This window comes from Carlito syrichta, unplaced genomic scaffold (genome assembly GCF_000164805.1).
Source record: "Carlito syrichta isolate Samal-C Ts95f unplaced genomic scaffold, Tarsius_syrichta-2.0.1 Scaffold314220, whole genome shotgun sequence".
Taxonomy (NCBI): domain Eukaryota; kingdom Metazoa; phylum Chordata; class Mammalia; order Primates; family Tarsiidae; genus Carlito; species Carlito syrichta.
Genome location: NW_007258316.1, coordinates 746,945 through 773,444, shown reverse-complemented (window position 1 = coordinate 773,444; position 26,500 = coordinate 746,945). Strand labels below are relative to the sequence as shown.

Sequence of the window (26,500 nt, the reverse complement as noted above, 5' to 3'; positions counted from 1 at the left end):
TGATTTATTGTAGAGATGAGGTCTCGCCAGGTTGCCCAGGCTGGTCTCGAACCCGCGGGCTCAGGCAGTCCACTCACCTCAGCCTCCCAAGGCGTGAGATTACAGGCTGAGCCACCGAGCCCGGTTTTGTTTTGTTTTTAATAATATTTATTTATAGCTAGACTCGGTGGCTCAACCTATAATCCCAGCACTTTGGGAGGCCGAAGTGAGTGGATTGTCTGAGCCTCCGGGTTCAAGACCAGCCCCGGCAACTTGGCAAGACCTTGTCTCTATGATAAATAAAAAATTAGTCAGGCGTGATAGCACGTGCCTATAGTTCTGGCTACTTGGAAGGCTGAGGCGGAAGGATCACCGGTGCCCAGCAGGTTGACGCTGGGGTGGCCGTGAACGTGCCAGTGCACTCCAGCCTGGATGAAAGAGTGAGACTCCAACTCAAAAATATATGTATATATTTATTTTAGATACAGGGTCTTGCTCTGTTGCCCAAGCTAGAGTACTATGGTATGATCCAGGACTCACTGCAGCCTGGACCTTCTGGGCTCAAGGGATCCTCCTGCCTCAGTGGGTGCTACCATGCCTGGCTAACTTTTTAAAAGAGATTGGGCCTCTCTCTGTCTCTCAGACTGGAGTACAATGGCACAGTCATAGCTCACTGTAGCCTTAAACTCCTGGTATCTAGTAATCCTTCCATCTTGGCCACCCAAGTAGCTGGGACTACAGGCATGCACTATCACACCTGGCTACTTTTTTTATTTTTTTAGAGGCAGAATCTTGCTTTGTTTCCCAGACTAGTCTCAAACTGCTGACTTCAAGCAGTCCTTCCATTTCAGTCTCCCACAGTGCTGGGATGACAGGTATGAGCCACTGTGCCTGGCCTCTACATTTTTTTTTTTTTAGAGACAGGATCTCACTCTGTTGTCCAGGTCAGTCTTGAACTCTGGGGCTCAAGTGATCCTCCTGCCAAAGTGCTAGAGCTACAGGCACCTGGCCTTTTCTGTGTTTTTATAGCAACAGCAGTATGAAAGTAGATATTACATTTGGTCATTAGCCATCTTGGTTTTGCATTAAAAAATATACTGAATAGCAAGAATTATCTTTGGACATGTAATCTTTCTGAAGTGTTTTTATATTACTTAGTTATTACTAGCATTTTGTTAAGTTGGGATGGCAAGTGAGATGTTAGAATTATGAATACTTTCAGTGAAGAAATGTAGATGACTTCAATTTATATGCAGGAATTCATATGCAGAAGGCATACGGAAATTAAGGATCTCAGGGAGTGCATTTTTGCCAGAAATGTAATGACCCAGTCAATTAGTTTACTACTTTGCTAATGAAATACCAGCCTAGTAAATGTAATATGTATATATATCTGTGCTGTATGTTTTCACTTGTTTTTAAGGAAGCCAGAATGTATTCTTATTTAACGCTGAATATCAGTCAAATTTTAGAGGCTAACTATCATGCCAGCCAGTTTTTTACCATCTCTTTATGACCATGTGAAATCAGTCGGCTTCAAAACAATCATCACTTCTACTTACACTAATAAATCTCTTTCTGGTTTATTTTTGCAGGAAGTATATAGAATTCCAAAGAAAAGTCAAACTGAAAAGGAGAATACAAGTAGGTATTTGGAGATACTCTGTGTAGATAGATGGCTTTACAAATATTCTTTTGGCATATGCAGAAGTAACTGATAAGAACTTTAGCTTTTTGAAACTAGAGAATATGTAATTAGGTAAATGAAGTATTTGGTGTAAATGTTTGAAAACTTGCACCTTTATTCTTTCTTAATGATGTTTTGCCAAAGGAAATGTCTCTTATGCTGCCTTGTTGTTTCCTCGAAGTTATGGTTTTTAGTACTTTTTCTTCTATTTGTTTGTTCCTCTAGAGCAGACATTCTTAACACCTGTACTTCTATGCGTATATGGAAGAGTCTTTACCTCTAGATATTTATATGCAAAATCCTGTACGTACATAGTTGAGCATTGAACAACACAGGGCTTAGGAGTGCCAACTCCTTGTGCAGATAAACACATATTTTATATATTATATGTATTACATACTGTATTTTTACAATAAAGTAAGCTAGAGAAAAGAAAATGTTAAGATAATCATAAGGAAGAGAAAAAGATATTTACTGCTCTTTAAGTGAAAGTGAACCATCTTCGTCCTTGTTGTCTTCCCACTGAGTGGGCTAAGGTAGAAGAGAAGGTATTGGTCTTGCGGTATCAGGGATGGCAGAGGTGGAAGAAAATTCATGTATAAGTGGACTCACACATTTCAAACCCTTGTTTCTGGAGAAAGTTTAAAACTTTCATGAGATTCTCAGGGATCACTGAAAAGGCTAAAAATAATTGTTAACAGAAGCCATGGGGATCTGTTTTCTAGGCTTCACTACTTCATTATGTTTCCAACAAGCTTATTTAGGGATTAAAGGAATGGGATCAATTATGTTGGCTGTTGGTTTCTTGAACCTTGCCAACACTGACCCTATATAAATAGAGTGAAGAAGCCAGTGTAATCATTTTTTCTTATCTTTTTATTTTTGGTATATATCATTTTTATATAAATAGTCTCATTGGTTAAAGGCCTGCTGAATATCTTTTGAATAGTTTTAATTCTTCTGGTTTAGTCTCTTTATAGCCATATATTCTACTTAGAGCTATAAAGAACTCTTCCCATAAGAAAGAAGGCAAGGTTGGGTAGTGTTGGTTGACCAAACCAGTGCCACCACTATAGAGTTGATTATCAGAGGCTAGCTCTCTGGGATCACTGAGTTGAAACAGTTAGCAATGTAGGCAAAGTTTAAATACCTATGAGGATTTCTCCCCAATATTTTACAAATACCTAGTGTGACCCTCCAAGAGATACAGAAGATGATCTATAATGGACAACTATAATCTCAGGGACCAGCCTTAGTCTCTCCTTATATATGGAACCTTCCATCTCAGTCTCAGGTTTTTATAATTAGAGTCAGTGTCAAGCAGTTAACACTTAGAACCTTTAAAATTCAAAGGATTATAAAATACTTCATGAAATATGTATTCTAACTTTATCCTTATTTTATATATACTATTAGGAGACCAGCCTGAATGAATGGAATGACTTCTCTGCCTCACATATTCTAAAGTGTAGAGTCAGAATGTGAATCGATTCCTTTTTATGTTTTACCAGGGTATAGTGAAGAAATAGCCACTTTTAAGGAAACTTACACCAGGGCAAGAAACCTGGGTTTGCAGAGGGAAATAGTCATGGGCAGATCCAGATGAAACTGGGTAATGATACTTCATAGAAGGATGTAAGGCTAATATCTTGTGAGCTACAACAGTTAATTTAACTGTACAACATTTTCTACCTACATGTGGTATTAATGAATTCTGGGCCGGGTGTGGTAGCTCAAGCCTGTAATCCCAACAATTTGGGAGACCGAGGCAAGAAGATTGAGCCCACGGGTTCAAAAGACTGGCAACATGGTGAGACCTTGTCTCTACAATAAATCAAAACCAAAAAAAATTTAGCTGGCTGTGGTAGCATGCACCTGTAGTTCCAGCTACTTGGAAGTCTGAGGCGGAAGGATTACCTGTGCCCTTGACAGAGTGAGACTCCAACTCAAGAAATAAACCAAATAAATAAGATCTGTTAGCTTCTCACTGACAAATGTTTATATGTGACTGTAGATTAGTAACTGTGTTTCAGATACGTGGGGTTTTTGGCCAACTAAAAGAACTGCTACAATGGCTTGTGAAACCTAACCCTACTGCTGGGAGAATGAAACAACTGATAGCACATTTTTCTGTGATGAGATAAAGAAAAACCAGTAAATGTCTAATGAGAATCTGCCTTATGCTGTGAAAGGTATTTTATGAGAAATTCTCTCTTTAAGAAGAGAGCAATGCTAACATACACAACGCAATGGCATATTATGCCAGTCAATTTATATTGAAATGTTTAGTGATGAAATTTAAACCTCTTAGGGAGATAAGAAATTAGAAGGCGTAATCAATGAAAAGTACTACTTAGGATAGCTTTTGGGAGCAATGGCAGAGGAACTGACAGCCAAATTAAGAACCATGTCTCGGTGTGGTGGCTCACCTGTAATCCCAGCACTTTGGGAGGGTGAGGCAGGAAGATCGCTTGAGCTCAGGAGTTTGAGACCAGCCTAGACAACATGGCGAAACCTTGTCTCTACAGAATATTAGCCAGGTGTGGTAGCATGTGCTTGTAGTTCCAAGCAAGTTGAGGTGGGAGCATTGCTTGAGCCCAGGAGATTGAAACTGCACTGAGCTGTGATTGTGCCACTGTACTCCATGTACTCCAGCCCAGGCAACAGAATGAGACCTTGATTTAAAAAAAAAAAAGGAACCATTCTAGGTAAAGAAAGACACTGTAAATGAAGAAGGTTAGTAGTACTATCTTTCAATAAGAAGCTAGCATTCTGTTTTATAGGATGTAGTTCTTTGATTTTGATAAAAGATGTAGCTTTCTGACTTTGGTGTTTGAAATATTTTCCTTTTTTAGTTTTATAGTTGACTCTTGAACAACATGGGTTTGAACTGCTCAGGTCCATGTATACTGCTGATTTTTTTGTCAACCAAATATGCATTAAAAATACACTATTTGCAGAATGTGAAACCCATGTATAAGAAGGGCCAACTTTTTGTATAAGTGAGTTTTGTGGGGTAGACTGTGGGACTTGAGCATGCACAAATTTGATGGGGGGAGGGGGATGTTCCTAGAACCAGTTCCTCGTTTATACCAAAAGATGACTCTACAATAAGTCCCTACATACAAGCCTTCAATCTGCAAACTTTCAAAGATGCAAACATGCATTGCATGTCCAATCATGTAAGATAGTTCATGTGTCTGGCCTACATTGTCATGTGTGTGCATCCTCTATGAATGATTGTTTCTTTATTTTTTGTGGGTTTTAAAAAATGTATTATTTGTATGAAAAGTATTATAAATCTATTGCAGTATATAGTACTATATAGCCAGTTGGGTTATTTGGGTACCTAGGCTAACTTTGTTGGACTTAGAAACAAATTGAACTTACAAATGTACTCTTGGAACGAAACTTGACCATATTTAGGGGACTTACTGTAGTTTATAAAAAGTTGCCTAATAAGCTTTATTTATTTATTTATTTATTTGTTTTTATGAGTTAGAGTCTCACTCTGTCGCCCAGGCTGGAGTGCAGTGGCATGCTCATGGCCACCGTAGCCTCGACCTGCTGGGCTCAGGCGATCCTTCGACCTCAACCTTCCAAGTAGCTGAAACTACAGGCGTGTGCCACGGTGCCTGGCTAATTTTTTAATTTTTTTGTAGAGATGAGGTCTCGCCAAGTTGTCCAGGCTGGTCTCAAATCCCTGGGCTCAGGCGGTCCTCTGACCTTGGCCTCTCAAAGTGCTGGGGTTTACAGGCATGAGCCACCATACCCTGCTTATTTATTTTTTAAAAAGACATCTCCTGTTGAGGTTTTTATGCTTAGCATGTCAGTCTACATTTATAATTTGTCTATAAATTATAAATATGAAGAGTTATAGAAACCATTAAAGACTTTTACACTTTTGAATTGACAAGCAAACTGACTAAACATAATGGAACTATCTTGCATGCATGTGCTCACATAAATTTTTAGAAATGTTAAAGGCTTGGGCTGAGTCTGTGACTGGGAAAAAGAGAAAAGGACATTTGTGGAAGAGATTTTTACTAAGTAGAGTGAATACAAACACACAAGACCTTGTACCATTCAAATTTAGAATTGAGAAGATGCGAGAAGGGTTCATAGATTCATTTATTGGTGGCTCACTCCTGTAATCCCAGCACTTTGAGAGGTGGAGGCGAGAAGATTGCCTGAGTCCAGGGGTTTGAGACTAGCCTGGGCAACTTGGTGAGACCTCTTCTCTACAAAAAATTAAAATATTAGCCAGGCATGGTGGTGGTTACCTGTAGCTTCAGCTATCTGGAAGACTGAGGTGGAAGGATTGCCTGAGCCCAGCAGGTTGAGGCTGCGGTGGCTGTGAGTGTGCCATGCACTCCAGTCTGGGCGACAGAGTGAGACTCCAACTCAAAAAAAAAAAAAAAAAGATTTAATTATACAGTTGGTGAACTGTCACAGTGGAGAAAAGTCTACCAAGTAAACTTTTTACAAAACCATTTTCCTTTAGTAACTGAACGAGGAAGGGATGCTATTGGCTTCAGAGATCAAACAGCTACCCCAAAGACTCCTAACAGGTCAAGAGAGAGAGACCCAGACAAGCAAACTCAAAATAAAGAGAAAAGGAAACGAAGGGGCTCCCTCTCACCACCCTCTTCTGCCTATGAGCGAGGAACAAAAAGACCAGATGACAGGTAAGTGGACTGTGTGAGTTAATCTCTTTTTTGAGCAAGTCAAAAGTACCCAAGTCATATATACATTTGATTTTGGACACCAAGGGCTTTTGGAATTAATATCTTCTTTTGATGAGTGTGAATAAAACTTTACTTATAAATTCTAAGACCAATTCTCTTTTGACAGACTTCTCTTTTGTGAAGATTAACAGATTATTGATACTTGAATGGTTTCTATTTGATAATATTTAAATGCTCTTTGGGGAGCCAAAATTTGTTCTTTTAAGGGCAGTAGGTTGATGGGAGATAACTCTTGAAAGATAATGGGGCTGGGCTCGGTGGCTCAGCCTATAATCCCAGCACTTTGGGAGGCCAAGGTAAGTGAATTGCCTGAGTCCGCGAGTTCGAGACCCGCCTGGACAACTTGATGAACCCTCATCTCTACAATAAATCAAAAATTAGCTGGGCGTGGTAGCGCGCGCCTGTAGTTCCAGCTACTTGGAAGGCTGAGGCGGAAGGATCGCCGGAGCCCAGCAGGTCGAGGCTGCGGTGACCGGGAGTGGCCATTGCACACCAGTCTGGGTGACAGAGTAAGACTCAAACTCAAAAAAAAAAAAGAAAAAAAAAGAAAGATAATGGTAACTTTTTAAACATCAGAACTTTTTGTGAATCTTGTGCCATACTAGTAAAAATGTTGATTTACATAAAATCTGTGTCAGAGTCTCTCTTGTCATGCTGGTAAAAAACAAGCTACATAATCATCCACTGGGGGCTAGAAACATTTATTCCAGAGATGTTCTTTTTAAAATAAATTTGCTTTTTGAAAAATAGAGATGTAGCATTTATGTAATGCAGATGCCAGAATTTTTAAATTTTAGACTGTCGGGGTGTGTCACATGATTTTTGTGTGCGTTTTCCTAATTACTAAACAGATTGAACATCTTGTCATACAATTATTTTATTGGCCATTTCTTTTTTCTGTGTATAGTTATCCAGTTTTGCCTGCATCATATATTGAAAAGGCTATCCCTTCCTCTTTGTAAATATTTGACACCTTTGTCAAAGATGAGTTGGTTGTAAATATGTGGATTTATATGTGGGTTCTCTGTTTCATTGGTATTGTGTCTATTTTTATGCCAGTATCATACTGTTTGGGTTATTATAGCTTTGCATTGTTGACCATTTCTGTTTTCTCTTCTTTGAAGTGCCTTTTTCTATGTTACTCACCTATTGAATTATTTGTCTTTTTGAGTTATATATACATAAATGTGTTTATGAATATATGTTTTTTGTAGAGACTGGATCTTGCTGTGTTTCCCAAGCTGATTTTAAAACTCCTGGCCTCAAGCAATCTTTTCGCCTTGGCTTCCCAAAGTGCTGGAATTACAGGCATGAGCCACCATGCCCAGCTTATATTCTAAATATAATTTTGTTTTGGTGATAGTTTTTGCAAGTATTTTCTCCCAGTTTATGGCTTATATTTTGACTCTTTGCAACTTTTGATATGCAGAATTTATTAATTATAGTGTAGTTGAATATATCATATATATTATATGCTTTCTTTTTTTTTTTTTTTTTGAGTTGGCGTCTCACTCAGTCGCCCAGACTGGAGTGCAGTGGCTGCTCCCGGCCACCGCAGCCTCGACCTGCTGGTCGCCGGCCATCCTTCCGCCTCAGCCTTCCAAGTAGCTGGAACTACAGGCGCGTGCTACCATGCCCAGCTGATTTTTTTTTTGATTTATTGTAGAGATGTCTCGCCAAGTTGCCCAGGCGGATCTCGAACCCGCGGGCTCAGGCAATCCACTCACCTCAGCTTCCCAAGGCGCGGGATTACAGGCTGAGTCACCGAGCTTATTATATGCTTTCTTTATGGTTTGTGCTTATTGTGTTTTAAGAAATCCTTTCCTACCCTTGAGGTGGTGATATTCTTTTTTGTTTTCTTTTAAGAAAGTTAAGTCCTTAATCCATTTGGAATGAATTTTTGTATGTTGGAGGGTAGGGATCCAGTTTTATTTTTTTCTGAGTGAATACTCAATTGTCCCAGCACCATTTACTTGAAAGAGCCCATACTGTCTCCACTGATCAGCAGTGCTGCCTCTTTCCAAGAAGTTGTCATTTATAGGAGGACCTGTTTCTGGTGTCATAATGATTGTAGCTTATATTGAGTCTTGATAGCAAGTAGGGTGAATCTCTACCTCTTCTTGAGTTTCTTCTGGGATGTCTTGTCTTTTGCAGACTTTTGCTCTTCCCTAGAGTCTGCTCGTTGCTCTCCCTGCCCCTCCAAAGAGATGATTCCATGGAGATGACTTTGTTACAATTTTTAGTATTCCTATCTCTGTCTAGTTAGATCTTCTTAAATATTTTTAATAAAGATGAAAGCTTTCTTAAATCTCTTTAAGCTTATAATTTTCTTTGTAATGATTTATACATCATTGGTGTATTTATTTCTAGGAGCCTTAATTTTTTGTTACATTTTTGGTTTATTGCTGGCATTTAGATATACAATTAACCTTTGTATATTGGTCATGTTTGGAAAACATACAAAACTTTTTAATTTCAATACTTTGTATGGGATTTTTTTTTGCCCCCCCCCCACCTTTCTTTTCTTTTTTTGGTCTTTGTATGTCAGCATTTCATATCATCTAATTTTTTCCTTTTAACTTCTTAATTTGAATAATTGATGTTAGCTTATTAATTTTCAGCATGTTTTCTCATCTAATAAAAATGTTTAGTATATACTTTCTGTGTAAGTACCACTTGAACTATACTTTTGATAATAATTTTATTCTAATTCTAAGTACTTTTCAATTTCCATTATGGTTTCCAGTGTGCGTTTAAATTTTTTTGTTAAGGCCAGGTGTGGTAGTTGCCTGTAATATCAGCACTTTGAGAGGCAAAGTTGAGAGAATTGCCTGAGCTCAGGAGTTCGAGACCAACCTGGGCAACATAGAGAGGGCCCGTCTCTGCAATAAATTGGAAAATTAACTGGGTGTCATAGCATGTGCATGTAGTCCCAGCTACTTGGGAGGCTGAGGTGGAAGCAGGTTGAGGCTGCAGCGGCTGCAGCGGCCAAGATCATGCAACTACACTCCAGCCTGGGTGACAGATTGAGACTCCAACTCAAATAAATAAATAAGTAAAAATTTTAAAAAATTAGCCAGGCGTAGTAGTGCATGCCTGTAGTTCCAGCTACTTGGAAGGCTGAAGCGGAAGGATCGCCGGAGCCCAGCAGGTGGAGGCTGCAGTGGCTGGGAGTGTGCCACTGCACTCCAGTCTGGGCGATGGAGTGAGACTCCAACTCAAAAAAAAAAAAAATTAAAAAAATAAGAATTTCTTCTTGTTGAATTTCCAATTTGATTGCCATTTATTGGTCTGTATGATGCCAGTTCTTTTTATTATGAATTATTTGAGACTGGGAGTGGTGGCTCACGCCCGTAATCCTAGCACTTTGGGAGGCTGAGGTGGAAGCATCTCCTAAGCCCAGCACATCAAGGCTGTGGTGGCTGTGGGAATGCCACTGCACTACAGCCTGGGCGACAGAGTGAGACTCTAACTTAAAAAAAAAAAAGAATTACTTTATAATCTGTTTTAAATTATCTTTTGATAATTATCTGTTTGATAGTAATAGAAGTATGCTGTCTTCCTATTGGTAGGGATATAGCTGGTATATCTTCTTTCTTTGTCTTTTAACCTTTCCATGTTGGATAAATATTTTATAGCTGATTGGTTTTTAATACATTGTGACTGTCCTTTTACTGGTTATTTCAGTCAGTTTAATAAAGTGTAAAATTAATATCCTGAGCAACATAAGCACTTTAGGACACTTTAGCTTGATTAACCAACCTTCCCAGTTTATATGCTATTGTTCACTATTATAATTCCTTCTTGTCACCCCCAACAGTTGTGAATTTTCTTATACATGTAACAGATTGGTTTATTAAGTTGTTAGTGTTTATCCAAGGTTACAAGTTTCTTCTCCTTTTTATATTGAACCTTCTTTTAAAAGGTTTCTTCAGTTGAGTTTCTCTTCATAATATTTTAATTTTTGTCTAAGAAGTCTTTTTCATTTTTCTTGTTTGCATTGTTCCCCCTCATTTAAAAAAATCAACTTTATAATTCAGCAAATTTTGTCAAATGTATGTATTTATGTAACCACTATCACAGTCATTATACAGACAGCTTCCATCACCTCCAAAAATTCCCTTGTCCTTTTTTGCAATCAGTCCCTCCTACATCCCTAACTCCTAACAACTATTGGTCTGCTTTCTGACTGTCTTGTTTTATTCTTTCCATAGTTTGATTGATTTATAAGGTAGCATATAGTATTTGAATCTGCCTTTTTTCACTTATATTGCCTTTTAGATTCATCCATGTTATTGTGTGTCTCAGTAGTTCTTTTTTTTTACTGCTGAGTAGTATTCTGTTGTATTGATATACCATAGTTTATAAATTCTTCGATGGTAGACATTTGGATTGATTTCAGATATTGTCTGTTGTCAGTATTGCTGCTATGTACAGATCGTATGTTGAACATTTACCCTCATTTCTGAAAGGAAGTTTTACTGAATTAACAGTTTCTCAACACTGGTGCTATTATGCTTCAATCTTCTGGCTTTCTGTAGTGCCTTTATGAAACTTGTTAGTCTAATTGTTGCCATTCTTGAAGTAGTCTGGTTTTTCCTTTGGTCTATTTTTAAGATATTCTCTTTATGTTTAGTGTTCTGTGTGTTTTTAAGGGGATTTCTTTTGCTTTTACTCAGTTGGGATTAATCAAACTTTTTGAGTTTGAAGATTATCTTCCAACTACTTCTCTTCAGATCTTATCTCCTGCTTAACCATACCGTGGGCCATATGGGCACTGAATAGGATTGAGTATTAGATTTTTGGTTCCTAACACTTATTTTGGTTTTTACTTTAATTTCAGAATTTGCAGTTATGGAAATGTCCCCAACTATAAAAAAGAATAGATTGCTGTATGTATCTTTAATTTGAAGTTCTAGAATCTGAGACTAGAGATGAAGTTATTTTCACCTCAATTTTCTTGGGTTATTTTCTATCTGGAAGACTATTTAAGTAATTTTGAGTATGATTTTTAACCAATGCCAAATTGGTGTGGTGTGGTTGATGGTTTAGTAATGAGTGATGTAACATTTATTAATGCTTTTATTATGTCTACAATTTAGGGAGAAACTTTCTATAGTCCTCTTGTTGTTTTATTTCTAGATATGATACACCAACTTCTAAAAAGAAAGTACGAATTAAAGACCGCAATAAACTTTCTACAGAGGAACGCAGGAAGTTGTTTGAGCAAGAGGTGGCTCAGCGGGAAGCTCAGAAACAACAGCAACAGATGCAGAATCTGGGAATGACATCACCACTGCCCTATGACTCTCTTGGCTATAATGCGCCTCATCACTCCTTTGCTGGCTACCCACCAGGTTATCCCATGCAGGCCTTCGTGGATCCCAGCAATCCTAATGCTGGAAAGGTGCTCCTACCTACACCCAGCATGGACCCTGTGTGTTCTCCTGCTCCTTATGATCATACTCAGCCTTTGGTGGGACATTCTACAGAACCCCTTTCTGCCCCTCCACCAGTGCCAGTGGTGTCACATGTGGCAGCCCCTGTGGAAGTTTCCAGTTCACAGTATGTGGCCCAGAGTGATGGTGTAGTACACCAAGACTCCAGCGTTGCTGTCTTGCCCGTGCCTGCCCCAGGTCCAGTTCAGGGACAGAATTATGGTGTTTGGGAATCTAATCAACAGTCTGTCAGTGTACAACAGCAGTACTCTCCTGCACAGTCTCAAGCAACTATATATTACCAAGGACAGACGTGTCCAACTGTATATGGTGTGACACCACCTTATTCACAGACAACTCCACCGATTGTACAGGTAACTAATTCTGGAGACTCTCTTTTCTTACAGTCTGTTCATGGGATGTTAATTAAATGTGGAGGATGGGAGGAAGTCCTGCCATTGACCACTGGTATATATTGATCAATTTTATATGTATTGGTTATCTGTTGTATAAAATATTGCCCCAAAACTTAATAGCTTAAGACAATAAGTGATTATTATCTCACAGTTTCCATGATTTTGAAATTCAGAAGCGGCTTAGTTGGGTGGTTCTGGCTCAGGGTCTTACATGAAATTATAGTCAAGTTGTAAACCAGAGCTACAGTCATCTGAGGGCTCAATTGAGTATGGAGGATTCACTTTCCAACTTAACTCATGTGGTTGTCAGCAGACCTCAGTTCCTTGCCACATAGGCCTCTCAATAAGGCTGTTCACAACATGCCAGCTACTTTCCCCAAAGTAAGTGAATGGAGGGTAGAGGGAGATGACAGACAGAAGCTACAGTGTCTTTTTAAATGTAATCTTGGAAATGATCTAACCATCATTTCTGCTATTTTCTATTGGCCACACAGGGAGGGAGGAAAGACTACTAAAGGGTGTGAATACCAGGAAACAGTGATCTTTGGGGACCATTATGGAGCCTTAGCTTCCACATTATAGATCGAAAATGATTTGGTGAGATGGAAGGATCGCCTAAACCCAGCAGGGTGAGGCTGCGGTGACTGTGGGAGTGTCACTGCACTCCAGCCTGGGTGACAAGAGTGAGACTCCAACCCAAAAAGAAAAAGAAAAAGAACATGATTTCGTGTTAACATAATAGTCTTTTATATTACTCTTCTCCTTTTTGCTTATAGGCAGTGAGTTTTATACAGTTTATTCTTCTATATTCCTGTCAAAGGAGAACCCTTTGTCATGGTAATTGAGTGAGGAGATGGCTTTTCCTTTCTTCCTCTACACCCAGCTATATACTATTTTTTATGCATCAGCTGTGTATTATTTTTATCCCCTATTGTATTTGTCACCATGAAATTTGCCAGAATGGCTTTGATATACTCAGCCTGAGGATTTTACATTGAAAGGAAATAGTAATGTTAAGTTTAAAAGCTAAGAGTGTATTTATTTTATATTTCAAAGTGTATTATGTGTTTTACTTTTTTCAGTAAAACAAAGCAATACATTTTAAGCTTGTAAATAAAAGAATATTCAAAGCATCATCAGCATCGCATTTTTGTGTCTCCCATCACTCTCCTTGTTGCCCCTTCAAGATGAATTATTATAGATATTTAAGACTCCTAGTTATGTTTCCTGCACACATTACTTGATATTAAATAGTAAATTTTTGCTTCTGTAAAGTAAAAATTTGTGGAAAAACTGTATCAGAAAAATGTTGTCAAAGTGGCCATGGCAAACTGTCCTGCTTTAATTCCTAAAACCTGAAGTAGATTAACTACTTTCACTTTTTATGATCTTTTTAGCCATGTTTTATGTATTTTATATATTTGTCTTGAAGACGTTTTATCCCATGTTTTTCTACTGAACATGATTTTTTTTTAAGGTGGTAAGGCAGGCTTTATTCAAGGGGAGCCATGATAAGCACAGGGACCATTGTAACAGAGACTTGGGGTTGGGGAAAGAGATTGAACTCAATTCTTAACATGATTTTTAACCAGTTTTTCAAATTGCTGTGTATTTTATATATGAGTGTATTTACACATACATGCACATAGGTTTTTTTGTTTGTTGGTTTTTTTTTGAGTAGGAGTCTTGCTATGTCATCCAGGCTGTAGGGCAGTGGCACATTCCTGGCCACCGCAGCCTCTACCTACTGGGCTCAGGTGATCCTTCTGTCTCAGCCTTTCAAGTAGCTGGAACAATAGGCACATGCCACCACGCCTGGCTAGATAAATTTTTTAATGGCTATAATATCCCATTTGCTTATAAAATTTTTGTTTATTTTCCTGAGGTTAGTCATTTAAATGTAAAGTTCTTTTTTTTCATAATTATAAACAGCATTCCATTGAACATCCTTATACTCATCTTTTTTCTACTTTTTTTGTTTGATGTTTGGCTTAAAATGACTGTTATGTTGCTGTATGTATTGGCATAAGGCCTATGAGAAAATGAGCATTATTGGTTCATGTATGAGTTTCTGTGTGTGTGCGTGTGTGTGTGATGTTCTGCTTCCTACAGAATGTTTTAGGGATCTTAAACAAGTTACTTAGGTCCTAACTTGCTCTACTGTATTTTCGTACCATATTCTTTTTTCTTTCCCTGTTTCTTCCTTTCCTTCCCTTCCTTCCCTTCCTTCACTCTCTCCCTCCCTTTCTCTTTCTTTCTTGCCTTTCTACATTTCTCCCTCTCTCTTACCTTCTTGCCTCTTTCCTGTCAACCTCACTTGAAAATGAGCCATACCCTTTCTTGGAGCGAGCCATTAGTTTTGAGTTTTTCCTTGAAACTGTGTATCTGGGATTCAATAAAAATGGTTTACTCTTTAGCATTCCTATTCCTGAATTATGTCCTAAATCTTGGTGTTGGAATCTAAGCAATACCAATGGAAAATATTCATTAAAGACTACTTAATAGAGAGCTCACTGGTCATATGGTTGTTCTTGTAAAATAGGATTCTTTTTTTTTTTCTTTCCTATGAGAAAAAGATTTCACTTGGGTTTAGTTATCAGCTGTGACTCAAGCATCACAATTTTACTTCCTTCTAGTCTTTCAAAATGTTCTTTCCAAGGCATCCTTGACTCCCTGTGTGTGCTTGAGTAGTAGGTAAATGGACTAGGGTGGTTCAGACTATCCTTCTCTTTCCCTCTCTATGAGATTAATTGCTCAGAGGTGATGTTGAGCTTTGATATAATGAGAAGTATAGAGCATATTGTTAGTGTGTGTGTTAGGACAGGCACTTACATTCTTGAGTTTTATTTTTCTCATCTCTATAATAAGCAGAATGCCTCAGGTGATTAAGATTTGCATAAGATTATGGAAATTAATAATGATAGATTTAAAGCACCCTATACATTGAATGTTTAATTATATTTACTACTTAAGCAGTTACCTTAATAATACTGAGGGGTTATTGACATTAATGGACTGTGAAATATGCCTGATTAAGTTCTTTTATCTGGTGTCTGGCCCAGAGATCTGACTTCCAGGATGAGGCCTTGAGTTCTGTGTTGTTCAAGTCCAGTATTAACCATACCAACATGGGCTACTGAGAATTTACAAGCTATGATAACTTTGATGATAAGATAATATGTAACATGATATACTAAAAATTCATGTGTGTGTGTATATATATTCAGTATCTTTGACACTTGGAGCAAATGTATTATCAGAAGGCGACTGTTTCATTTTTTTACATCACCACATATTAAACTTAAAAGCTCAGTTTTAAGAGGTCATGTCATAGTGGTCTTGTGTCTGCCATTAATGAGTAACCTGTTCTCACAAAGTTATACTAAACCACATCTCAAGAGTTTGAGTCCTTAGACTATACTTTTTTACTTTATAAAGTGAAATTAAAAGTAAAAATAAAAAATAAAGTGAGGCGATTCAGATATAAAGTAATAATTTTTTTTTCCTCTGGAAGGGAAGACAGAACAATTACATTTTTCCCTCTCTAACGTATTGGACCTTCTTAGGTTTCTCTTGTAATTCCCATTGAAATCACATTTTAAAGCTACTTCTTCGATGGGCACAGTGTCTAATGCCTGTAATCCCAGCACTTCCAGGAGGCTAAGACTGGGGGCGGAGGGATCACTGGAGGCCAGGAGTTTGAGACTAGCCTGGGACACAGCAAGACCTCATTTCTACAAAAAATTTAACTGGATGTGGTGGCTCGTGCCTGTAGTCACAGCTACTTGAGAGACTGAGGTGAAAAGCTTGCCTGAACCCAGGAGGTTGAAGCCTTGATGAGCCATGATCATGCCACTGCACTACAGCGTGGGTGACAGAGTGAGACTCTGAATCAAATTAAAAAATTTTAAGAAGATACTTGTAGCTGGATTTATATTTGAGAAATTAGCTTTCACGTAATTTCAAGTTCGAAGGGGTAGATCCTTCAAGTCTTATCAAATGAAGTGATTTAACAGTCACATGGTATTTGTCTCACAAGTGTGTACATCATCTTCATTGTTCCAGTCAGATGTGAATCAGTATTCCCTGTTTGTAGTTTATGTAAATAAAATTAGTACTTTGTGTTAAAATCCTGGAAGTATTTTTTTTTAATATAAGTAGATATTGCTGTTGTTGGTATCTCCCAGCCAACATTTGAAGCAGTCTTCAAAACCACAGTTTTATTCCACAGTAATCAAATACTTTAAAGGGTCTGCATAAATTAACTATATCTGACCTTGTCAGAAAAATTCTTCATGAACACAGTGTCACTGAGGGCCAAAGGAACTTTATTCTCCAAAATATTAGCATTTTCTATTGTAGTTTTGGATGTTTAATAACCTGATCACTCTAGAAATAACTTGTTTCACCCTAGTGGTGGTTTTTCTCAAAATTAGTATTTTGAAATTGTCTTTTTATTGTTTTGTAAAATCGGAATATTAAATGTTTATCACTCAAAATATGTGATTTAATTATGAAACCCATTTTGTTTCAAATACTGTGAAGGTGGTAGTAGTAGGAAATGAAGTCAACAGTGGGGCCTTGAGGAAGAGCAAGTTGGTTAGGGCTTTATGAGGATTTTCGACTGCTAGTTTAAATGATGTGGAAATTCACTGGAGCAGTTAGAATGGAATAGCATGAGCTGACTTTTTTTTTTTTTTTTAAGAGACAGGATCTCTCTCTGTCTCTCAGGCTGCTGGAGTGCAGTGTTGTGATCATAGCTCACTATAACTTTAAGTGATCCCCTTACCACAGGGTAGCTGGGACTGTCGATGCACACGTAGCTAACTCTTTTATCTTTTGTAAAGAGGAAGTCTCACTGTGTTGCTCAGGCTAGTCTCAAACTCCTGGCCTCGAGTGATCTTCCCACCTCAGCCTTCCAAAGTACTGAGATTTCACCACACGTGGCCTGATCTGACATATTTTAAGAGGATCACTGGCTGCTCTGGACAAAGAGATTGTAGGAATGAAGGGCAAAATAGGGAGACTAATTAAAAGGTTGTTGAATAAGCAAGAGACTTGCACAAGAATCACTTGCACATAGTACGAGTAGGTTGGTGAGAAAATATATACAATCTGAGTATCCCTTATGTGTAATGCTTGGGACTGGAAGTGTTTGGGGTTTTTTTCAGATTTTTGGAATGTTTGTAGTATATATACTTAACAGTTGAGTAACCCTAAACTGAAATCTAAAATGTTCCAGTGAGCATTTCTTTTGACCATCATTTGGATGTTCAAAACTTTCAGATTTTGGAACATTTAGGATTTCAGTTTTCAGATTAGAGATGCTCAACCTGTACATACATGTAGTTCTGTGCCACCTAATGACGTTTCAGTCAACGATGTTTCAGTCAATGATGTTTCAGTCAGCGATGGATGGCATTTATGACTACGTTCCCCATAATGGAGCTGAAAAATTCCTATCACCTTGTAGCATCCTGATGATCAATTATCTTTTCATTGATACATAATAGGTGTATATGTGATAATTTGATATATTAATTTATAAAAATCAAATTGGTGTAATTGGGATAATCATCACCTTAAATATTTGACTTTATGCTAGAAACATAAAGTCATAAATTATCATCTATCTATTTTGAAATATACAGTAGGTTATAGTAAACTATAGTCACCTACTGATCTATCAAACACTTGGTCCTATTTCTTCTTTTTTTTTTTGCAGTTGGAATCTCACTCCATCGCTCAGGCACACTCACAGCCACCCCAGCGTCAACTCACTGGGCTCAGGCAATCCTTCCGCCTCAGCCTTCCAAGTAGCCTGAACTATAGGCATGCACTACCACGCCCAGCTAATTTTTTGATTTATTGTAGAGATGAGGTCTTGCTAAGTTGCCCAGGCTGTTCTCGAACCCATGGGCTCAGGCAGTCCCCTCACCTCAGCCTTCCAAAGTGCTGGGATTACAGGCTTTAGCTACTGTGCCTGGCCAGTGCTGTTTCTTCTATTAGACTGTATATTTATACCCGTTAATCACCTTTTTTCATCCCCCACTCCTGTGTATCTTAGTTTTTAATTTAAAAAAAGTTTAAAGAATCATAGACAAAAGCTTATAGAATAAGGATATAAAGTGTATTTTTAGCTGGACACAGTGGCTGATGCCTGTAATCCTAGCACTTTGGGAGGGTAAGGCAGGAAAATCACTTGAATCCAGGAGTTCGAGACCTACCTGGGCAACATAGAGAAACCTCATCTCTACAAAAAATTAGTCAGGCATAGTGGTGTACAACTGTAGCTCTAGCTAGTTAGGAGACTGAGATGAAAGGATCACCTGAGCCCAGGAAGTCAAGACTGCTATGAGCCGTGATGGTGCCACTGTCCTCCAGTCTGGGTGACAGAGTGAGACCCCAACTCAAAAAGAATACATACATATATGCACATATATATCTACAGCTGTACAGTGTGTTTGTGTTTTAAGCTAAGTGTTATGAGTCAAAAAATTGAAAAAAATTCAAAAGTTTTTAAAGTAAAAATGTTACATTAAACTAAAGTTGATTTAATATTGGGGAAAGAAAATTGTTTGAAAATATAGTATAGCCTAGGTTCACAGTGTTTATAAAGTCTACAGTAGTATACATTGTTTTCTGGGCCTTTACATTCATCGACCAGTTACTCATTGACTCACCCAGAACAAATTCCAGTCCTGAAAACTTCCAGTAAGTGCTCTCTACAGGTGTACCATTTTTTATCTTTTATGCCATATTTTTACTGTACCTTTTCCATGTTTAGATAAGTGGATGTTTACCATTGTGTTATAGTTACTTACAGTATTCAGTATAGTAATATGCTGTAGAGGTTTGTAGTTTAGGAGCCATAGTTATACCATCTGGATTTGTATAAGTAAACTCGATGATGTTCCCAAAATGACCGAACAACGTGCTTCTCAGAATGTATCCCTTGGTTAAGCAGTACTCATACATGAGTACACGTTTTCCTCTCAGACTTTGTGATACTATTCTGATGATAATTCTGTCTTAACAATTAACATTGAGTCTGGTTTATTATCTGCATAGATTAAGCTGTCCTGGAATACCAAATCAAATATTCTTCCTCTTTTTCTTTTTTTTCTGCGTCTTGTCAATAATTACTCATCCAGAAACCTGCTAGGTAGCTACATTGCTTATATAGACTGCTTGGATTTTTACTGGTATCATTTGGAATTTATTATATTTTATATTTTTAGTACTTACCAATTAATGTTTCTGAATCATTTTAGCTGATAAAATCTCAGTCCATAGGATCAAAATCTGTCCGTATCTATTCATCTTATTAGCAATCACCACCCTTTAAGACAGCAAAGTTATTTTTCAGTCTTCTTGTCACCTCTTCTTCCTTAAGCAGGTTTTCTGTAGTTGAGAAATAATTACAGAGGAGGGTTTATTTATTTTTTTAATTAAGCAAGGTCCTTATTTCTCTTGAAATTCTAGGCATAGGCAATACCTGTCTCTAATGGTGGACAGGACTAAGTGAGATGATGTATGTAAAAGGGCTTCCTGCTTCATAGAACATTGTATAAGTTAGTATGTGGTAAGAATTTCAGATGCATTGAATTCTGCTTTCTTTCTTGGTAGGAGTTATATAGAAGACTACAAAAAGCTAAAAACTTGGTTAAAATTTGATCACCATCTTATTTCTTCCATTATGAATCACTCCCTTTGACCTTTTCTGGTTAGAGCAACCTGTCAGTTGCAATGAGTTGGTAGCAAAAAGGCTTCCTGAAAAAAGCAGTGTAGAATTGTTGGATATTTCAGGGGCAGCTAAATAGTTGGACAATTTCCATGAACAAAAAAAAAGTGTTTTATTTTCTTATGCTAAAGTAAGATCAAAGTAAGTAAATGCATAGGGAATTAGTCAAAAAAGTAACTTTTGGTGTTTGAAACAAACGATTGTTTTACACATTTGTGTCTGAATATATATATATTTGTATGGGTATATCTTCAGTAAGATTGTGCCAACTTGGAAGTTAGTTACTACTTTATTTGAGCTAGAGAAGTATCGATTATTAATTTCTTTATTTTATCTTTTAGAGTTATGCCCAGCCAAGTCTTCAGTATATCCAGGGGCAACAGATTTTCACAGCTCACCCACAAGGAGTGGTGGTACAGCCAACCGCGGCAGTGACTACAATAGTTGCACCAGGGCAGCCTCAGCCCTTACAGCCAGTAAGACATATTTCAGTTGTTAAAACTCTGATTGACTGTGTACTTTGTCTTTAGGAGGTTTTCTTTTGTTTTGGTTTAGTTTTTTGTTTTATTTGGATTTTTTTCTCCACTCTATTCTTTCTTTTTTAGTTGGTGTAGTCACCATTTTAACCTAAGCACCCTGAGAGCATGCACTCATCCATTCTGTCAAAGATTTTTAAAAATTCTATGGAATGTATTTATTGTATATATTTTGCTCTTAGGATCCCTTTTACTTTTTATTTGCCCTGTCTCACCTTGTATTTTTATACTTTACTATGAATTTTAAAAATAATTTTATAGAGTAGCTAGCTATTAGTATTTACTGAATACAGATTGAATATACTTTTCCTAAGATGTTTGGGACCATAAGCATTTGGGATTTCTGATTTTATGGCTACCCACTGGTCGAGCATCCCTAATGTGAAAATCTGAAACTCAGAGTGCTCCAGTGAACATTGCCTTGGAGCATGACCTTTGAGTCATATCAGCACTCAGAACATTTTAGATTTTTTAACTTAGGGATGCTCACCCTGTATTAGAATATGATACTGTACTAGATATCATGACCAGGAATGTAGAATTGTGTGATATACTTTCATGTTGTACAATGTTTATAAAAATTTGCTATACAATATGTTTAATATCAAGAGAAGCTTTTTAGTATTCTGCAGTATATGTAGAAGGATACGGTGAAATCTTGAAGTGTTGTTGTTTATGAACAAAATGGAAAATAAGAGACTGGCGTGGGACGCAATTGAAAGACTCTAAATAGACTAATATCAAATCAGCAATTTAGAACACTGATCGTTCTGGAGAAGGCTCTTACAACAGTCCCACAATTAATGATGGCTTTAGACAGATAGGACAGTTAGTAGAGTTGGAGTAAAAATAGTATATGTGAAACAATTTCAGAATAAGACATTGTATTCTTTTTTTTTTTTTTTTTTGAGTTGGAGTCTCACTCTGTCACCCAGACTGGAGTGCAGTGGCCGCTCCCAGCCACCACAGCCTCGACCTGCTGGGCTCCGGGGACCTTCCGCCTCAGCCTTCCAAGTAGTTGGAATTACAGGCACGCACTACCACGCCTGGCTGATTTTTTGATTTATTGTAGAGATGAGGTTTCGCCAAGTTGCCCAGGTGGGTCTCGAACCCACAGACTCAGGCAATTCACTTACCTCAGCCTCCCAAAGCATGGGATTATAGGCTGAGCCACCGAGCCCAGCTGACATTGTATTCTTACAGTGAATATTTGAGTGCTTGTTATGAATTGGGTCCATCTAGGCATTTGAATACAAACATGAACAAAATTCTATTTGTATTCTTATAAACTGATATTCCAGACAAGAGAGATGATGATCACAAAGACTAACACTAAAAGTGGTCAGTTTAGTGTCATGAAAGTGCAGATAAGGCTGGGCACAGTGCCTCACTACTGTAATCCCAGCACTTTGGGTGGCAGAGGCAAGAGGATTACCTGATCCCAGGGGTTCGAGACCAGCCTGGGTAACCTGGTGAGACCTCGTCGCTACAATAAGTCAAAAAATTAGCCAGGCATGTGGTCCATACCTGTAGTTCTGGCTACTTGAAAGGCTGAGGTGGAAGGATCACTGGAGCCCAGCAGGTCGATGCTGGGATAACCATGAGGATTCCACTGTACTCCAGCCTGGGTGACAGAGTAGGACTCTAACTCAAAAAAAAGAAAAGGAAAATACAGATAAAGTATTGGAGAATTTGAGGAGGAAAAGAATTGTTCCCAATTGGGGGAATGATTTGTAATTTAGTAAGTGCTGAGTGATTTGGAATATTATTAAGTGACACAGGAGCTTAGAGAAAAGAAGTCACTTTATAGCCTAGATAAAAGAGAGGAATGGAGGAAGTAAAACTGAACACTGGGCCAAAAAACCCTAGCTAGGTGAAGTCGGAATGAAGAAGGGTATGCATAAAGTAGGGATGTGCAGAGATCCATTTTGCTTAAATGAGCACATTTTATCTGAGCCTGGGTTCTCAAGTTTCTCTTAAATTGCTCAAGCAAAGAGGTAAAACCGAAGCAAGTAGTCTTCATTAATAGGCTTAAAAGAAGAAACAGGTAGGGATGTATATCTTTATGTTGATTGTATTAGCCTGCTAGGGCTACTTATAACAAAATAGCACAGACTGAATAGCTTAAACAACAGAAATTAATTTTCTCACAGTTCTGAAGGCTAGAAGTCCAACATAAGGCATCAGCAGGGTTAGTTTCACCTGAGGCCTCTCTCCCTGGCTTGCTCACTGTGTCCTTACATGTCCTTTTCTCTGCTGAGCATCCTCTGGTGTCACTTCCTTTCCTTATAAGGACCTCAGTCATATTGGATTAGGTCCTCATCCTTATGACATCATTTAATCTTCATTTCCTCTTGTAAGGCCCTATCTCCAAATATAATTACAGTGGGATTAGGGCTTTAATATATGTATTTGGGGAAGATGTAATTTAGTCCATAAGAGTGACTATGAGGCTTTTATGTCTTTCAAAACATGGCACTAAAATTTTATATTTTTGAGGTTTCAAACCTGCAGACAACTACATAACAAATATGATGGATAAATGTTAACATTCTATCTTATTTGCTTTTCAGGCTTAAAAAATTTTTTAAGATAAAGGTATATCTATAAGCCCATTCAGCTAATTGGTATCCTGAAGTTAATATGCCACTTAGCATGTTTTTTTTTTTTAGTTTGAAAAGTACTACTCTAGATGATGAGCGGCTGGCTGTTTTTAAATATGATATCTTGGATAGTTAACTTGGAGTCAGCTGTCAGTTTTCTGATAGATCCCTAAAGCTCTTCATATGTACTGTCTCTTTACATTTCCCAGATTGTACCTTTCCTTTATTCTTTTTTAAAGAGGAAGTAGATGTACATTTTTTTTTTTTTTGAGTTGGTGTCTCACTCTGTCTCCCAGACTAGAGTGCAGTGGTCGCTCCCGGCCACCGCAGCCTCGACCTGCTGGGCTCTGGCGATCCTTCTGCCTCAGCCTTCCGAGTAGCCGGAATTACAGGCATGCGCTACCACACCCAGCTGATTTTTTGATTTATTATATAGATGAGGTCTCGCTACCCGGGCGGGTCTTGAACCCGCGGGCTCAGGCAATCCACTCACCTCAGCCTCCCAAAGGCGCGGGATTACAGGCTGAGCTACCGAGGCCGGCTTGTACATTTTTACATATTGCTCAAGGGAGCTATTTTGTCATATTCAGCCAGATTAAAAAAGATGTCACTGATCAAAAACGTATGTGTGGTTTTTTTTTTTGTAGCCTGAAATGGTTGTGACAAATAATCTCCTAGATCTGCCACCTCCCTCTCCTCCTAAACCAAAAACCATTGTCTTACCTCCCAACTGGAAGACAGCCCGAGATCCAGAAGGGAAGATTTATTACTACCACGTGATCACAAGGTAAGTGGGGCTGTGAGAGGGTATCCTATCTCTAAGTTTGCTTTCACTGGATCAAAGAAACCTCCTGTTAGGGGAGTTTTATATTTGTAGACTTCTTGTTGTTGTCTGTTCATTGTGCATGAGGGCTGCTGGATTTCAGAATCAAATCTTAAATGCACTTTAGACTTTGGTCCTTTTAAGGTTTGTTTTGATGTGCTTTTAATCTGTAAGACTCTTCTGGAGAACACTAAGTTTTTCAAATGTTAGTGGTGGATGGGTGCAGTGGCTTATGCCTGTAATCCTAGCACTTTGGGAGGCCAAGGTCCAGGAGTTCGAGACCAGCCCAGGCAACATAGTGAGGCTCTGTCTCTATAAGAAAAAGAAAAATCACAAAAATTAGCTGGGCATGGTGGCGTATACCTGTAGTCCTGGCTACTTGGGAGGCTGAGGCAGAAGGATCGCCTGAGCCCAGCAGGTTCAGGCTGTGGTGAGCTGTGATCATGTTGCTGTATTCCAGCCTGGATGACAAAGAGCCACTGTCTCTTCAAAAAAAAAAAAAGAGGCTCGGCCCAGTGGCTCTAGCCTATAATCCCAGCACTTTGAGAGGCCTGAGGCAAGAGGATTGCCTGAGCCCGTGGGTTCGAGACCAGCCTGGGCAACATGGTGAGACCTCGTCTCTATAATAAAGAAAAAATTAGCTGGGCATGGTAGCGCATGCCTGTAGTTCCAACTACTTGGAAGGCTGAGGTGGAAGGATCGCCGGCGTCCAGCAGGCTGAGGCTGCGGTGACCAGGAGCATGCCACTGCACTCCAGAAAATAAATATTTTAGGTTTTGTTTATGTATATCTGGGTACAATTAAACCTTATTTACAAAGCACATAGTGGACTAGATTGGTCCATGTGCTGTAGTTTGACAATAGCTGGTATATATATAAATTGTAATTTATCTTTCTCTTAGAATTTTTTTTCTGACTGCACTTTTTTCCCCAAATTGAAAATAGCATGATTGTTTATTCTGATAAAATGTATTTATAGTAGAAAACAAATACAGTAGAAGCATACTAAGAGAGAAGTATAAGTACTGGAAACACCACTACCTAGAGATAACTCATTTAACATTTTAAAAATATCCTTTTAGACAGGTAGCTTTATGTGAGTATATGTGCTTCCCATATATGTGTGTACATACACTCATCAGTATTATAATCTTATGTAAGTTATTAGAATGCATGTTTTTGTAGTCTGCTTTATTTAATAATCTATTTTCTAGAACATTGTCAACTATCTAGAACTGTGTGTTTTTTTTTAAACCCAGGCTTTCAAGGATATGAAAATAACTATGTTGTTTTTGATGCTTGTACTTTGTTGCAGGGCTGGCAGACTATGCTCACAGGCCACTTGTTTTTGCAAATAAGTTTCACTGGAACACAGCCATTCTCATTTGCTTAGAAATGGTCTCTGGTTATTTTCACACTACAGAGGCAGAGTGGTTGTGACAGAGACCATATAGCCTGCAAAGTCAAAGATAGTTACTGTCTGATTTTTTACAGAAAAAGCTTGCCAACCACTGCTCTACTATATAGCTATCCCAGATGTTATTTAACTCACTCTGATTGATAGGTCTTCACTCTTTTATGTCTAATTATAACCCTGGACACTAATCTTACTACTACTTTGAGTAGATCTTAGAAGTGGAATTGTTGGGACAAAATAGGTACATATTTTAAATTGAGTAATATAGTCAGCTTACTATTAACAAAAATATTTTATACCAATTTGAACTCCCACAAAAAGTGTGTGAAAGTTCCCTTTTCTTCATTGTTATCTCTTTGTATCTTGTAAGTCTAACAGGTGAGAAATCATATTTTCATTTCCAGTTATTTTATTATTGAAATGGAATGTTTTCGTTAGATTTTTGGCTACTCATATCTTTTGTGAGTTGCTTGATTGGGGTGGCTACCCATTTTCTATCTGTATTGTTAGATCCCTTTATCAAAAGTATTACAGATGTTTTTGTTTATGATGTCTTGTGACATAAATTTTCATATAGTCAGATATTTTCTCTTTATGCTTTTTGCTTAAAAAGCCTTCTTACTTCCTTTGTTTTGTTACTAACTGAACATGTAGTGATTTTAAAACCAGTTTTTGCAAATTTACTCAGAATTTTGATTTTCATTGCCAAAAGAAGCTTTTAAATATTCTATCAATTTTCCAAAAATAAAAGAGATTGTATTTTTTTAAATTTATATGTGTGCTTTTTCCATCTTTTTTCTAGATTTTCTTTAGCACCTAAGTACAGACGTGTGTGTGTGTGTGTGTGTGTGTGTGTGTGTGTGTGTGTGTGTGTGTGATAAATATAGTAATAAAATTGACGAGTATTTATCTTAAAAGGTATAAAATAGTAAAATCTATTACTGAATATCTTAACAACTGTGTTTTTTTGATGAAAATAATACTCAGCTTCTTTTTATGCATATATGCATGCAGAAGAAAAACAACAAGGTATACATGCAATGAAAGAGGAAAGAAGTAATTCACAAGAATAAGGTCATGTTTTATGTGCAGTGTGTTATAAGGAATAC

At 37.9% G+C, this 26,500-nt stretch overlaps 1 protein-coding gene across 2 annotated transcripts in view; it reads left to right on the top strand.

The window, feature by feature from the left end:
* The window catches only part of SETD2 (SET domain containing 2), a 108,038-nt gene that overhangs the window by 56,650 nt on the left and 24,888 nt on the right, over positions 1 to 26,500 (top strand). For both annotated transcript variants that reach the window (XR_002482721.1, XM_008071233.1), the window contains 5 exons: positions 1,575 to 1,623; positions 6,171 to 6,354; positions 11,557 to 12,226; positions 20,354 to 20,488; positions 23,799 to 23,938. Coding sequence is in view for 1 of the 2 variants with exons in the window: in XM_008071233.1 (XP_008069424.1) it covers positions 1,575 to 1,623; positions 6,171 to 6,354; positions 11,557 to 12,226; positions 20,354 to 20,488; positions 23,799 to 23,938 (1,178 nt within the window). In the remaining variant the exon portion in view is untranslated. The remainder of the gene's footprint in view (positions 1 to 1,574; positions 1,624 to 6,170; positions 6,355 to 11,556; positions 12,227 to 20,353; positions 20,489 to 23,798; positions 23,939 to 26,500) is intronic.